The sequence below is a fragment of the Misgurnus anguillicaudatus genome, chromosome 1, assembly GCF_027580225.2.
Source record: "Misgurnus anguillicaudatus chromosome 1, ASM2758022v2, whole genome shotgun sequence".
Taxonomy (NCBI): Eukaryota; Metazoa; Chordata; class Actinopteri; order Cypriniformes; family Cobitidae; genus Misgurnus; species Misgurnus anguillicaudatus.
In genome coordinates, this window is record NC_073337.2 from 24,559,569 (window position 1) to 24,574,701 (window position 15,133).

At 37.1% G+C, this 15,133-nt stretch overlaps 1 protein-coding gene and 1 long non-coding RNA gene across 2 annotated transcripts in view; one reads left to right on the forward strand and one right to left on the reverse strand.

Annotated features, from left to right (window-relative positions):
- LOC129432717 (uncharacterized) lies at positions 1-6,725 on the forward strand. The gene is made up of 3 exons (XR_008640233.2): positions 1-316; positions 612-736; positions 5,831-6,725. It is a non-coding gene; the product is annotated as an uncharacterized lncRNA (long non-coding RNA).
- Positions 6,726-9,206: 2,481 nt separating this feature from the next.
- The window catches only part of shisal1a (shisa like 1a), a 50,856-nt gene continuing 44,929 nt past the window's right edge, over positions 9,207-15,133 (reverse strand). The window contains exon 5 of the mRNA XM_055191136.2: positions 9,207-10,469. Coding sequence (XP_055047111.1) covers position 10,469 — 1 coding nt within the window. The 3' untranslated portion in view covers positions 9,207-10,468. The remainder of the gene's footprint in view (positions 10,470-15,133) is intronic.

The window sequence follows — 15,133 nt, forward strand, 5'->3', positions numbered from 1 at the left end:
TTATGATTTAAATCGTATACATAATGCATCAAAGCTGCGTCAACGCTACGTAATACACACGATGCAAACCTCTAAGCCTTAATGCGCTGCGCAGACCGATCAATATATGACATCAAAATATCGCGAGAGGGATTTAAAACAAATCCGAGCATCTGCTCTCGCGGTAGTTTGATGCTATATTTCGTTCGATCTGCGCAGCGCCTCATTGAGATGGCACACTTATTTTGACTTCACACATTTTCTTTTGCGTCTGCATGTGCTTATTTCGCGACCACACGAGAGGCAGGAGAGCAAAGCAGCCGCCAAATTCAAAAAGGTAAACGTATATAAAGTTAAAAATGGACGGTGGCGAGATGTGTAAAGGAATGTATTCATTCTACAGACGTTATAGTAATCGGCCATATCGACGGTCGGTCGTTATTTTCAGTCTTAGCATCAGTAACAAGTGTCTGCAGTTGTTTTTCTTAGTTTTGTCTTAATAGCTTAAAATCAATTGAAATGTCATTCCAGACATCCCTCTCCTCGCAAATACCCCTTTTAGATAAATATAGGACATTTTACGTCTCGTAATTGAACCAATATTTATATTAGCATAATGGATATATTTGCAGGTAATGTCTGCATTGTCCGCCAGATGTCACCGGCGCAGTGTTATTCAATGTGATCCACTGCTCACGTGTGCTGTTTTCAACACCTCCAGCTGATTTCAGTAAAGCTCAGTGAAGGGGATACTAAGGTATGCGTTTTATTATAAATGTAAATGATGTTACTCTCTTCAAATATTTTTTATTAAGACGAAATATTTAAAAGATTTATAATTAATACTCACTTATTATAGTCAAATTAAGAATGTAAGGATTATAATGCTGGCCTATGAAGTGTGTACAGTATGTTGAACATGAATACCAACATTGTACCAACATTTCTGGATTTATTTAAAATTTCTCCTCAATCCAATCCTTTGGTTACAACAGCAATGTGTTAATAATGCACACCCCAAAATTAAATTCCTCCTTTGTTTTTTTCCTCACATATAAACATAAAATCAATACAGTTGTATTAGAACTCAAAGCAGTAAAGGGCAGATGTTTGTGGGAGGTTGTATGGAGTCCCTCTGTCCATTCACTATAAGTATTTCCAGCTGGGATGGGAGAAGCTTGTGCCTGCCCAGCTGCTGTTCACTGACCTTCTGCATTCAGCAGGAGGCACATAGTCATTTAGTAATGCAAGAAGCAGGCACAGATTTTAAAGATCAATTTGACTGAGTTAGTTTTAAAGAGGAACATTCATCTCTACATCAACTTTAGATTTTTACATTGTACATTAAAGTTATAAACAACCAAGATTAATGTGATTTGTTATTAAAATTGTTGCTTTAAAATGTATTTAATAGAAAAAAAATCAGATCAAGATGTTCCTGTACATAATTAAAAATAAAGGTGCTTCATGATGCCATAGAACAACCATTTTTGGCTGAATGGTTTTAACATCCAAAAAATCTTTCAGTTTCAAAAAGGTTCTCTAGATGAAGAAAGTTTTTAGATTATAAAAAGGTATCAAATAAATGGTTCTTTGACTGAATGATTCTTTGAAAAATTAATCACTGTGAAGAACCTTTTAAGCACCATTATTTTTAACAGTGTATAGCTCAGTTAGCACTACATTAGCGACACGCAGATCATGGGTTTTATCCCCAGAGAACACACATAGTGATAAAATGAATAGGTATGCACTGCAAGTCGCTTTGGATAAAAGCATCTGCCAAGTGCATGAAATAATGTGGAATAATAAATGTAATAGTTCTAACCAACATTTATTACTTCTCTTTTCTCGGCTTGAAGCTCCTGGTTTACAAAGCTTTTTGGCAGATAGACAGATATACAAATTATAAACCCTGTTGTATTGTATTTATACATTTTTTTTTATTCCAGCTTAAAGGTGGAATACGTAGAATTTTTACCAGTAGATGGCGCCAAAACACAATAACATCAAATGACGTTGTTTATATATATATATTATAGTATTGAAACACTTTATATCCAAATGTCAAAAAAACTTACTAAAATCAATGAACAGCACTAATAAAGCATCATTCTTACAGATCATTAACTAAAAAAAGTTGGTTCTACACACTAATGTTGTGATCAATATAATAGCAAACGTTTTTTGAAGGGTTACAAATCAAAACTACTCACCCATCACGTAAAAACACAAGCAGGATCAGAATCTCTGTCTAGTTAAATGTGGTCGCGAAGCTCTCCCATCCAGATAATGCAACACCAAATTGATCCTCATTCTTTCTCTCGTTTTGTTCCAAACTCTTCTTGGGTCGTTTGGTTGGCCCATACGCTTACCGGAGCTGTCTTTGCTGACACAACCAGCAGCAGACGGTAAAGAGTAATCCATAAGTCCATAAGAAAGTGTGTAGCCGACAGTCACTTCCTACTTTCTGATATAAAAATATTTAAATAAATTATTTATAATTATAATTTAAAATTAAGTTGAGTCACATCATATAGACCTACTAATCAAAATGCAGAAGAGTTTGGTTAATTCTGTAAGGCCATCAGTTGTTTATAAGATCATAACGAGTTTAACTGAAAAAAAAAACGGGAGTAAAAAAGCACAAAATTAAATGTGACAAAACATGCTATTTAAATATTTGTTTGGTTTAATTTGACACTGATCCGTAACTTTGGTTTAAGTTTTCTCCTCATTAGCTTTACAGAACTATAGTAAACACAAGGGCAATGTCTTCTCTTCCTCCATTTGTGTTTTCTAATTTCCCCTCTCATCTCAAACAATCAATTACCAGACTGAAGTAAAGCCCTTAATGCCTTTAGCTGAAAATTGCCTTTGCACCCATGCAAGCCAAACAAACCAGATTAGCCGGTGGTGATTGAATTCCAAAGGCCTAATCTCCTGACTGGGACAAATTTCCTCATCTGCCAAACTCCTCCGGCAGTCGGGCGATAAGTCTGTGTGAACAGCTTGCTATCTGTGTCCCTGTGTTTTTTTTTCTTGTTTCAGGAAGATGATTTTTTTGCCCTTTCTGTGTTATGTTTTGCTAGTGCAAATGCCTATGTTGTGCATTGAGCATTTGGCAACAATTTATACCCACTGAAGTGGCTTGAAGTTACAGTATGATGACTCCTTCCCCTTTTAAAATGGCCAATAGCGTTTAATTTACCTCACTGAGAACCAGCCCCGACAAAACGTTGCACAGCTTTACTTTTACATATTTATGTTTTACAAATACAAATAATTAAAAAAGTGATTAGTATTTGTTATAATGCCAATGCAATCTTATGGCAATTTGTACGTATTTTACAAGGTGGCTAATTCGTATTAATTTGTATGCCCACGTTTTGCTCCTGTGATGTTGGGGCTAAGGGTGGGATATTGCTATTGTTTTATGCTAATAAATAATTATGATAATCATATGATTCACTTATTAATTTTTACGAATTAGCCAACTTGTAAAATACGTACGAATTCATGTGAGATCAGGCTGATAATGCTCTTCTCTCTTAGAAGTTTGTGCAAAATTTGTGGATCTTTTGTATCACAGCATAATATTAAGCATTTTGTGTGCTTTAATGTAATGGACGTCTTTAAAGGACATCTGTCCTTTTGTATTAATGATGTAATTTGTTGACTTAAATGTCGACAAAAAACTATTGCGAAATGCGAAGTTTCCATTTACAGATGTTATGCGACTAAAACGTAATTTTGTTATCTCGCGGTAAGTCATTCCATAAACCATGGCGCTGCGCTGAGCGACATCCGGATGACATCAAAATACAGCGAGAGCGACTCCCGAATTGCTCTTGCGATATTTTGATGCCATGCGCTTGGCGGTGCATGAAGTCGACCAAACCTCCTCTGGCTTGGCCTCCAATCAAACATACTGCGCCATATTTAAAGAATGATCATGTGACTTTAACACGTGTCAGATGACATATAAATGCGAAAAAAGTGTTTCCATTGCAGTTTCGCGATATATTCCTTTTTTAAAGTGCTTGAAAAAAACACCTAACCTGAGCATAAAGAGTTTTATGTGATATATGGGAGCTTATCTGTAATTGCCATGTTTCCGTTGGGCTTATTTTCAATTCGCTATTTTAATTTGCGCAACCATGGTCGTGTGTGGTCTGTTAAGCGTTTTTAAGAGTGCCTCAGGTAATACAACATCTATACGGCGATTGATCAATACCTAAACATCTAATAAATCACATCCAGTCACTTTCCTGCAGAAAGCATCGGGGGTCTCTGACATAGATTGCTGCCCTAGTTTCACTGCAAATATCCTCTGTGCTGAAAATCTGTATGAGATAACAAAATTGCTGTTAGGGGAAGCCACCGAAAGGTAATTTCACTCAAACTGGGGCGGATAGTGCATCTCATTTTTAGAAAGCCATAAATTCTGACGAAACATCAGAATTAAATACACATACGAACGATCAGACATAATCCCACGAGGGCCATGGTGTCCGCATTAGGTGAATGTAACTTCAGTGTGTTCGGTGGGCTTGTAATATTTAATAGCTCATCTGAGACCATGATAAAGTTTTAATGCATGCACAAAGGACCCTGCCTCTGCTTAATGAGATAATCCGATTAATGCTAACTTCACACAACCCGTTGAAGAAAGCTCCCTGCCTCCCCCCAGACACAAGACAGCGGCAGGGATATAAATAGGCCTTTAATCGATTAATTCGCTTATTATGATTTGTTTCCATGTCAGAGTTGGATCCAGGACCTAGTGACAAATGGTGTTTTTATATGGTGTAAAACAATTATGTTATTGTCTGTTCCACTTTTTTTATTCTGAAGTGTGCAACCAGTGGATACTTTACTATCCCATAAGCCCATGGGAGCTAAGGGCCACTGCTTTCATTATATATTTAGAGTGAGATCCAAGTAAATTTGTTTTGGTATTTTATTATGTTATGCTTTCTTCCTGCTCAGTTGCATGGCATAGCAGTGCTAAAGGTCATGGGTTCGATCCCATGAGACACACATACTGATAAAATGTAGCCTCATAATGCGCTGTTAGCAACTTAAAGGGGACATATGATGAAAATCAAATGTTTGTGAAAATGTGAAAAACGCTAGAAAATGTGAAAAAGAACAACCCTTTGACAGTGAAAAAATTGGTTTTTGAAAATTTGGCTCCCCTTGTGATGTCAAAAGGGGATCTTATTATAATATACCGCCCCTTAATCTGCACTATATCCAACCACGGCACTGGCATTTAGTGCAGAGAGAGAGAGAGAGAGAGAGAGAGAGAGAGAGAGGGAAAATAAATAATGGACAGCACAATTGAGTTTCAATTTGAACAAATCACTATTATGGCGATCCGTGTTTGCATTTCATCAGCTCATTTGCATTTAAAAGGACACACCAAAAATGGCACATTTTGTATTCTGTGTATTTTGTGGACACAAAACATTTATTTTTTTAAATGTCCCATTAAACGTTTGCCAAGGGCAAATATGAGCCAACATTTTCAACAAATGTGGCAGCGATGTACAGTATTTTTATTTTAAAGCTGTATAGCTACACAAAGAAATTCAGACTCAGTTTGGGCTTTCTCTCATCTCAAGTTTCTCACCCATGCCACATGTGTTTCTCAGCTTGTTCTACCGCCATCTCACACGCTTTAATGATGTGACTTTCTCTCACAAACATTCAGACAAGGTTGGTTTTTCAAGAGTTTTACAGCTGTTGGCTTTGTCACTTCAGTGGCCCAGGGTTTCTATGTTCAGACAGGAAATTCAGAAATAGCTGGTCTCACAAACTCATTTGAGCTCTACTGCCCCCTTAGAGACCAAGCCTCCAGCCCTGGAACCAATTAGAGCCAGAGGACTCCCTTCAACCGTCCACCAGAGACACCTTCAGTGTGGAGAGATGCAGGTGCTACTGGCGTTTCTCTGGAGATGTAATCAACAGCAGTTCTGTTTTAAGGCGAGTGTCTTTTTGAATGCTGGGTCACACTATGTCAGACATGTGGGTGTGTATGGGAAGGGGCCATATAATAAGGATGTAGCCCCTTTAAATCCCCTGAGCTATGTGTTCCTGTTGCTTAACTGTTAGATCATTGAGGTAAAGGGTCATGGATTTGGGGAATATACATACTGATACAAATGTCTAGATTGAATGCAGTGTAATTCTCTTTGGATAAAAGTGTCCACCAAATGTGTAAATGTAATAAGAGTCACATTTTCCCTGATCCTTCGGGATGAAAGACTTTGTCGAACTATAGAAACATACTGTAAGTTTAAGATCTCGAGTTTTCCTTCTCTAGTAAAACAGGTCCTTGCATTTCAAAAACTTAAAATATGAAAAAATGCCCACCCACATTTACACATCGTCACCGTTTAGAAACTTGGCCCGCCAAGTCACAATGAGGTAATAAGGAGGACATGAAGTAAAAAATGGGAAAGTCAGCCAAACCTTGTGTTTTCCTGGCTATGTGTCACATACTACTCCAGATGAAGGTTGGAAACTATATGAAAGAGTGACTGAAGTTGTTTAACAAGGCCTAGAATTGTTACATTGGCACATTTTGGTGTTAAATTATTTGTGAAGCTGTCACAATGCATTGCAAGATTTTTTAAGACTGTTGTTGAAGGATGGGGCGTTTAACAATATATTTTCATATTCTTATAATGTTTTACACTCTAAACAATTCTGGTTTATTTTAATGTGCCCATATTATGAAAAACTCACTTTTTCTGGGTTTTGGGGTGTTATTTTGTGTCTCTGATGCTTACACACGCATACAAACTTGGAAAAAATCCATTCATGCTGTTTTGAGTGAGATACAGGTTTCTGAATGTCCTCTGCCTTGAGTCTCAGATTGCACGAGTTCAAACTCAGCTCCAAAGTGACGTAACTAGCCGTTTTGTCACATTCCGTTTGAATTTTCCCGCCCACCACCCCACTCGCAGGTCTCCACCCACCAGGTGGCTAGAGAGCACAGAGCAGTCACTTCGCTGATACCCTCTATGCTGTTATCATGTCTCACGGAAATAACAGCGCTATTTGGATATTATGGATTATACTCCGGCCTACTTTTACGAACAAAGTTTTAATGCGTATTTATTTAAACCTAAAATGTGATCTCATATACAGTGTGTTACGACGCAAATAGTCCTCAGATTATAGGCAATAAGACGTTCATGCGAAATCTGATGTAAACAACAGACTATATAATTATATTTTACGGATTATACGCATTTGTGGACAAAAATGGTCATTTGATGAACTCTATTAGACTGTTTTCATGGGTTATTCACACATCTGAAACAGACTGGATTCAATTCTCGATCGTTATATCAACACAAAAGGTAAGAAGTCACGTTTATATTTTGCATGTTGTCATCTTCTGTCACAAAATACTACATTTATGATGCTAAAGCATCTGTATCTCAAAACAGAGATCATACATTGATGGTAATCCCGTAAATTATACCTTTTAAATGTATATGTTAATATTATTGTTTGTAGACAGTAGGCTATATAAATATTTTTTGCAGGCTAGATAGTTTGCAGCGTGGTTTCGAAAGTTAAACAAATATTTAACGGCCTTATTTTACAATTCTCCATGAACTAAGTAATAGTGCTTTGCCAAACTAAAAGTGTTTTGCCAAACTAACCGAGACCGGGCCTTACCGACCCTGCTTTTCTGACGAGGCTAACGTACCCCCGAGTCTCTTATAACTTTACGGTCTGGACCTCCCGCTAGCTTCTAGCAATTAGCACGCGGTCCACAAGCAGTATACATCCCCCGCCGGGTCTTAATTTCTGTAATTTGCGAAAATAATGCGTTTGAAAATGTTTTATAACGGGAATATGTTAGCATTGTTCAGGGAAAACGAGTGTTGAAACTGCTACATCACAATTTACTCTGGATTGTTTGTCATGAGTTTCTTCTCCTGTAGTGTACTTATTAGTGATACTTTTCTGCTTGATTTGTCTGTTGGCAACATAAACCGTTAATAATAATAATAATATGTAAAAATAACACAGTATGGTCTGTACTGCTCACGATATCACTGAGCATGCGCACATGACGTTAGTAGTGGGGCGTGATCAAAGGAGCAGCAGCTCATAAATATGTAATGACCACCTCAAAACGGCACAATCTGAAATGCACTGAAACAGAGGCTAATCGTTTCCTACAAGCTATTTCGAGCAAACAGCTTTTGAAACATGCTTTATGGAACTCATACACCTATTTAACTTGTGGAAAAGCAGTCATATGGGCACTTTAAACCCAGCATTGGGTCAAAAAAGGACAAACCCAATCGTTGGGATAAACTGACACAAAAAATGTTTACATTTTACCCAGCAATGGGTTAAAACAACCTAGCATGTTTTGTCAAAACAACCCAGCATAGCATGAATTTGAAAATTCAACTTTTTGATGATTTTTTTATCTTGACTAGTAGTGAGTTGCTGTAACTTATAAATTTGCATTATCGTAACTTATTTCAACTTTATTTTCAAACTTATTTCAACTTTATTTTAAAGTTACAGCAACTCATGACTAGATAAAAAAATCTAAGTTGAAATGACTTAAGTACTTAAAGGGGACATTTCATGAAAATCTGACCTTTTCATGTGTAAGCGCTATAATTGGGTCCTAAGTGTTTCTATCAACCTGGAAAATGTGAAAAAAATCAACCCAGTAACTTAGTTTTGGTAAAACATTCTCTGCAAGCATGTGAAAAATAGGTCATTGAAATTTGGCTCCCCTTGTGATGAAAGTAGGGGATAATACCGCCCCTTAATCTCCACTATACAACCATGGCACTGCCATTTAGTGCAGAGATCAGCTCATTTGCATTAAAAAGATATCCCAAAAAGAAATTATCTATTTGATATATAAAACATGCACCTTTAAATGCACACTCTAAAAAAAACTGTGTTATTTGCAACCCAGCATTGGGTCAAAAAGGGACAAACTTAACCCCCCTGAGTTCAGTTAACCGAGAAAATGTTTAGATTTGACAAAAGGATTGGTTAAAAAAACAACCCAGCAAAAAATAAATTACAACTCAACAGGTTCTGTTCGTCCTTTTTTTTTCCGTTTAACCCCAACCCTGGGTTAAAAACAAGCCGACATTTTTAAGAGTGCAAATAACTGTAGTAAATGTTTAAATTAATCTTAAGGAGAAAGGACAAGAGATCCAAGGTTAGACGTCTGAAAACACTGCAAAAGATAAATCTTTATTTCTGCCAGGTTGTAACAGTAAAAAGTTAACAAGTGCAATTACAACTCAGCTGATCCCCACCCGCACCTTTAACCCAATATTAAAAACAGAAAGAAGTTTAACAGGTGGACGGCCATATCACACTTCAACCGAAGTACCAACCACTATCACAGAACAAGGTGCTAGGCATGTACTACAGCTTTACCGTAAGGCAATTATAACTTATTACTCCAAAACATAATGTATCTCTCTTCCCTCCACGAGGGAAAACTATTAGATTCACCTTAAATAGTTAAAACAAGATCACAACAATTTCTCCTCTATACACAACACAACTCAGCACAATGCTGTGTGTTATTGCAGGTGAATACTCACAGCCTAACAGTGGCTACTGTTATCTATGTCTAATCTGTTTCAACTCAGTGCACAAGTTCGACAGGGATAGAAATAAAGTTACTGTATTTCTACAGTGAAGTAACCCTCAGATACATGATCGTGTGTGTGTGTAAAGATCTAGAAAGCAATCCCACTTAGTCAAGTTTCATTTTGTACGGTCATGGTTCATAGATCAATAAATGACAAGTTTATCCTAAACGTTTTCGTATTGCTATTGCTGTAAAAGTAATTTCCCCCCTGCACCCCATATTTCAGTAGTAACATATGTTTCAAGGTCTTACAAAGTGTCCTATATAATAGTGATGCAATTTCCTTGGAAATAAGATGAGAACATTTCAAACGATGTTTAAATCCAGAACTATTCAACTTTGTCCGCCATCTTACGTACGATATACTGTACGAATAAAACGTGATTTTAAATCGAAATTGGGTAACCACGATAACCAATCTTTTTCTGTTACTTCAAGAGAAGCCGACCAATGGCTTCACAGCAGTACAAACACATCTACAGATTACATCGAGTCTCTTCTTTATCTTATGTTAAAGTCCTTTTCCCTGTATCCATAACTCCCGAAATGGCAAGGCAAGGTAGTGGGCAACAATCTCACTAAAGTCCTTCAGGAGCCGCTTGAAAATAGTTGCCAAACATCCATCTGACTTCTTTGCAGCTGTCAATGGTGGACGCTCGCATTCTCAGCTTCAGCATGTCGAGAAAACGTCATTCATCATATCTGCAGGAGGTAGACATCATGGTCTGAGTCACGAATATTGATGGAGCCAGAAAGAGAATTTCCAAACGAAATCTCCCGTTCCACTGGCTCACATGTGCTCTGGATCAAAGCTGAATATCTAGAGAAACACAGGAGGAACAAATTAAGATTAAAATTTAAAAATCCTTTTTTAAAACTCCAATAAATCTAGTTTCGACATCAAATCAGCATGTACTTTTATAAATCTCTTTAACTGTTGACACTTATTTTTAAAGGGTGGCCTAAGCATCAGAAACTTAAGTGAAAGTAAAAGTTGTACTTGTAGCTCAGTTAGTACACTATCAAAAAACAAAGGTCAAAAATGGTCCCTGGCTATTGGGATGGTACCCTTTCAAAAAGTCCACTTTTGCACCTAAACAGTTCATATTTGTACCTTAGAGGTATGCATTGATATCAAAAAGTGCATATTAGTGCCTCAAATGTACATATTAGTAGCTCAAATACTGTATTAATACTCATACTGTATCTGTAGCTAATATATATATATATATATATATATATATATATATATATATATATGTACCTAAGCCAACGCTGCATGGCTTAACCCATTATTGTACTGTTTTCATTTAAATTTAGGTGAATTGGTCTCCAAATACAATAAAGTATAAACTTTATGAATTTGAATTATTATTATTGAATAATAATATTATTAAACACATGGAGAAAACTTAAAAAAACTTTAATGAATTAAAGAATATTCATGACGTTGTTATAAAACTATTTAACAGAGTATTAACACTTAATGACATTTTAATGACAAATTATAATTGTACCACTGTAGTTGAGGTCAAGAAAAATAATTATGACACTGTTATAAAACACTTAATGATTCAATTCAATTTGTATCACTGGTAAAAAAAAAAAGTCAAGTTATGTAAAGTTGTCATAACAAAGACATCTCAAACAATTTAATCTTTGCATTAAAATGACATAATTAAACGAATGACACTTAATGACAGTTAAACGTGCATAAAGTCTCATTTATGTTCATATCACGTGTCATGTCATGACCATAAGGGTGTCATGTCAGTCCTATGAACACCCCTTCAAGTAGTGTTACCCATTTTATTAATAAAATGACAGACAGTGTGTTTCCTCATATTTTAAAATATGTTGATGGGTCCCCGGATAAATTATACCTATTTAAGTGGGTCATGAAATAAAAAGTTTTAATACCCCTGGTGTAGGGTGTTGTGTGTAGGGTGTGAGCTCAATCCCCAACTAAACATACATAAATACTTCCACCAAATGCATAAATGTTAATTATATACAAAATAAAATCTCAGTATTTCAGAATACAGATAAGTTCAAAGCATGTGTTATCTGATCATTTATCAAGGAAAGGAGTGCAATATCTCCCAGTGAAACAGATGTGACGATTAAGCCCTTGTGGTTGTATTACTGTTCCATGTAATTAAACAACAGCTCCATAGCCACGGACAAGCCAGAGCACGAACCATTCACCAACAATCTCCATTCACATCTCAATTTGTTCACACACACTTTGGATTGCTAATAAGATCAGATACAGTGTAAAAAATACAGGATAATGTGATGCACTTGTGCGGTGCAACAGTGGAGAAAAAACATACTTTGTGAAACAATAGCATGTAATCTTAGCCTGAAGTACATGTAGAGTGGTCACATGACCCCTGTTACTCTTTAATTGTAACTTACAATAGGCATAAACATTTGTATACCTCTGCCACTTGAGTGGAAATGTTAGATAAAGACAGAACGTTTAATCAAACCTTTCCTCTAAAACTCTCCTTATTTGTAATGATAAATGCCCGGCTGACAGCTCGGCTGACTGATCCTTACCCTCCTTTGGACGTGGTAAGATTTTTAAGAATTAAGTCTGGGCGAAAGTTTGGGCAATGTCCAAAGCTTTGCCCTACTTCAGAGAAGGGGCTGTCTACACAGAGCCCCATGCTCATTTATAATGCATTACAGAATGCTTTTAAGCAATGTAGGCCACGAGCGCAGACAGGTTAGTTGGTCTTGGAGAACCACTGAGGAACACATGCGGAGTTGAAATGGCTCCGGTTTGCTCACAGGTCTTTCCCTAACTTCCCTGGAAAATACTTAAAATAGCACATTCTGGATTTAGTAATCTACATTTTAATTAAAGGAATAGTGTACCTAAAAATATTTTTACTCACCTTCGTGCCTTCTCCTTTCTAAATATAGAAGGAAATGGATCCAAAAGGCAAAATACATGTCATCTTGTTTGTGTCAGCTGGATTAAAGTCATATATAGCTGGGATGGCATGAGGAGGGTGGGTAAATAATTTTTGGGTAAACTATTCCTCTAACTTAATGTTAAAAAAAGTATTTAGTATTAAAGGCAGACTTAAGCAACTGAATTTGTGAGAGGAAAGTATGTTAATGTCCTTCATCCCAATCTGAGACAAAACCTCTGTGCTAAGACGATGATGAGTTACTTCACACTGAGATATTCACACAAGATGAAGGCTCCCTTTGGTGTACAATAAAATTATCAGATGGTCTCGCTGGGTTTGCCTCCGTTCAACGCCACAACCCCTGAGAGATGATTGCTTTGGGAAATGAAGCGGAGGCGTGAAGGCAAACAATCAAAGTTGATCTGAGCATTTGGTGACATTCAGAAGGTAAAAAGATCCAGTTGTGAGTGGTGTCCTTTCAGAGCATGAAAGCTTAACATGTGAAAATCAAGATGTGAAGGCTTTTAATATGAAAGGCAAACTAAATAACCACAAAGTTTTGAATTACTTTTCCAGATCAGCAAAACCAGTATCAATGTCATCTAGACCAAGCAAGCAATAGCTGTCATTTTACCGTCTAGGTCAGGGATTCCCAAAGTGTGGTACGCGCACCCCCAGGGGTACGCGAGCTGCCACCGGGGGGTGCGCGAGTGGAAAAATCTAATGGCGGTCTGGTTCTTTAAGTGGGATTTTTCCATACAATAAATGAATAAAAAACATGAACAGTAAACATTTCCTTTGTAATCGCTTTTATTTTAAATAAAAAAACTATACTTTTAGTTTTTGATAGAAACGTAGAAGACAGCTGCTGTCTTTTTCTACGCACTGCTCTTCTGTTATGCACTGCAGCCATGCGCGTCAACTTGTTTCATTCATTCCATATTATAAATATGCTTAACTGGCTGAAATCAGGGAAACTGTCAAGTGGGACGTCTTATGATAAAGTTGTTAGTCACGAAGGAGTAGAGGGACCAAGAGAGAGAGACTTTTTTCTATGGCAAAAATAGAAATAATCAAATGGGACGAGACATGGGTGCGTCTAATGCACAGGCACACGCGAGCAATGTGCTTTCATGCAGAGAGACCGGCAATTAATTTTTATAATAAAATACATAAATACTTACAAAGACACTGTAGAGAACTTATTAAAAGCTTTCATTTAATTTTTTTTTAAACTTGAGCTGTTATAATGAATCTGCAAACTATTATACACCTTTTGTGCGAACTGTAAAGGCTTTTGTGAATGTGTTTGATGGGTCTGCACGTGACGCACGCATCTTGAGGGAGAGCGCACTGGTGAACATGAGGAAAGCTCTCATATGTCATCTATTAGCTGGCGGCAGTAAGTGTACGTTTCTTACCATAGTAAAATCGAATGGCGTCTAAATATTAAACGCATACACGGGGGCGCGCATCATCTACGCTGAGCGTAGCTGCGTCTAGTCGTAGTTTCAGATGGTGCAACAGGCGTAAATATTTTTCACAATGTCAGACGTAGCTAAGCCCGACGTAGGACTTACACCCAACTTATTTACGGCGGGGTGTTGCACCCGGCCCCGTGTTATTTGCACTTTATTAAAAATGAGTCTTTATGGCGAGTCTTTTTTTTTTTTTTTTGAAGTGGGGTTTGGGGGTGCGCCAACCCGGTCGGGACATAGAAGGGGGTGCGCAGGAAAAAAAGTTTGGGAACCGCTGGTCTAGGTTAACGGTATATCAAGTTTTGATTATTGTATTTATTTAAGTAGTCTGGGACAGACCATTAAATTGACCGGTTGAACACCTTGGCTGTTATGTGCATCTGCACTTCATCCATTTATTTATTTAAACACTTTAGGTTGTTGAGTGTACAAGCTTCTTCACCAATAATGAGTTCCCCTGACTCCTTAAGAAACCATCTCCAATAAATCAGAAACGGCAGTAACAGAGCTAATTTTCAGCCATGTTTGTAACGGCTCTTGGGAGTTTTTTTCAGTTATGCAAGACTAAAGTCTTTCTACTTGAATGAAGAAAGACAGATATCGCTAAAATCACGCGCTAGAATCGTAACATCTGTGACCCTGTCTTTAATCAAGACTAAAGTCTCAAATCAAACTCTAAGATAACGAGCATCAAAGTTTGGTTTTTATTCATTAATTTCAATCTTTGACAGGGCCTTATTCAGTCAACACTCTAAAAACAAACGGTGCTATATAGCACCAAAAGTGGTTCTTTGCTCGTAATCATAGAAGAACCGTTTTTAGTGCCATATATAGAGATGTTCCGATACCATTTTTCTCTTCCCGATACTGATTCCGATACCTGGGCTCAGGGTATCGGCCGATACCGAGTACCGATCTGATACCTGGGTGTATATCTGTAAAATATACAGCTATACATACTACTAGTCCTGTATGAATGGATATAACGGTTTTATGGTGTGCTTCAGACTTATTCCTGTATAAAACATGAACAAATACATCCAGTGAACTAGGGTATTTTTATTATCTGAAAGACATTT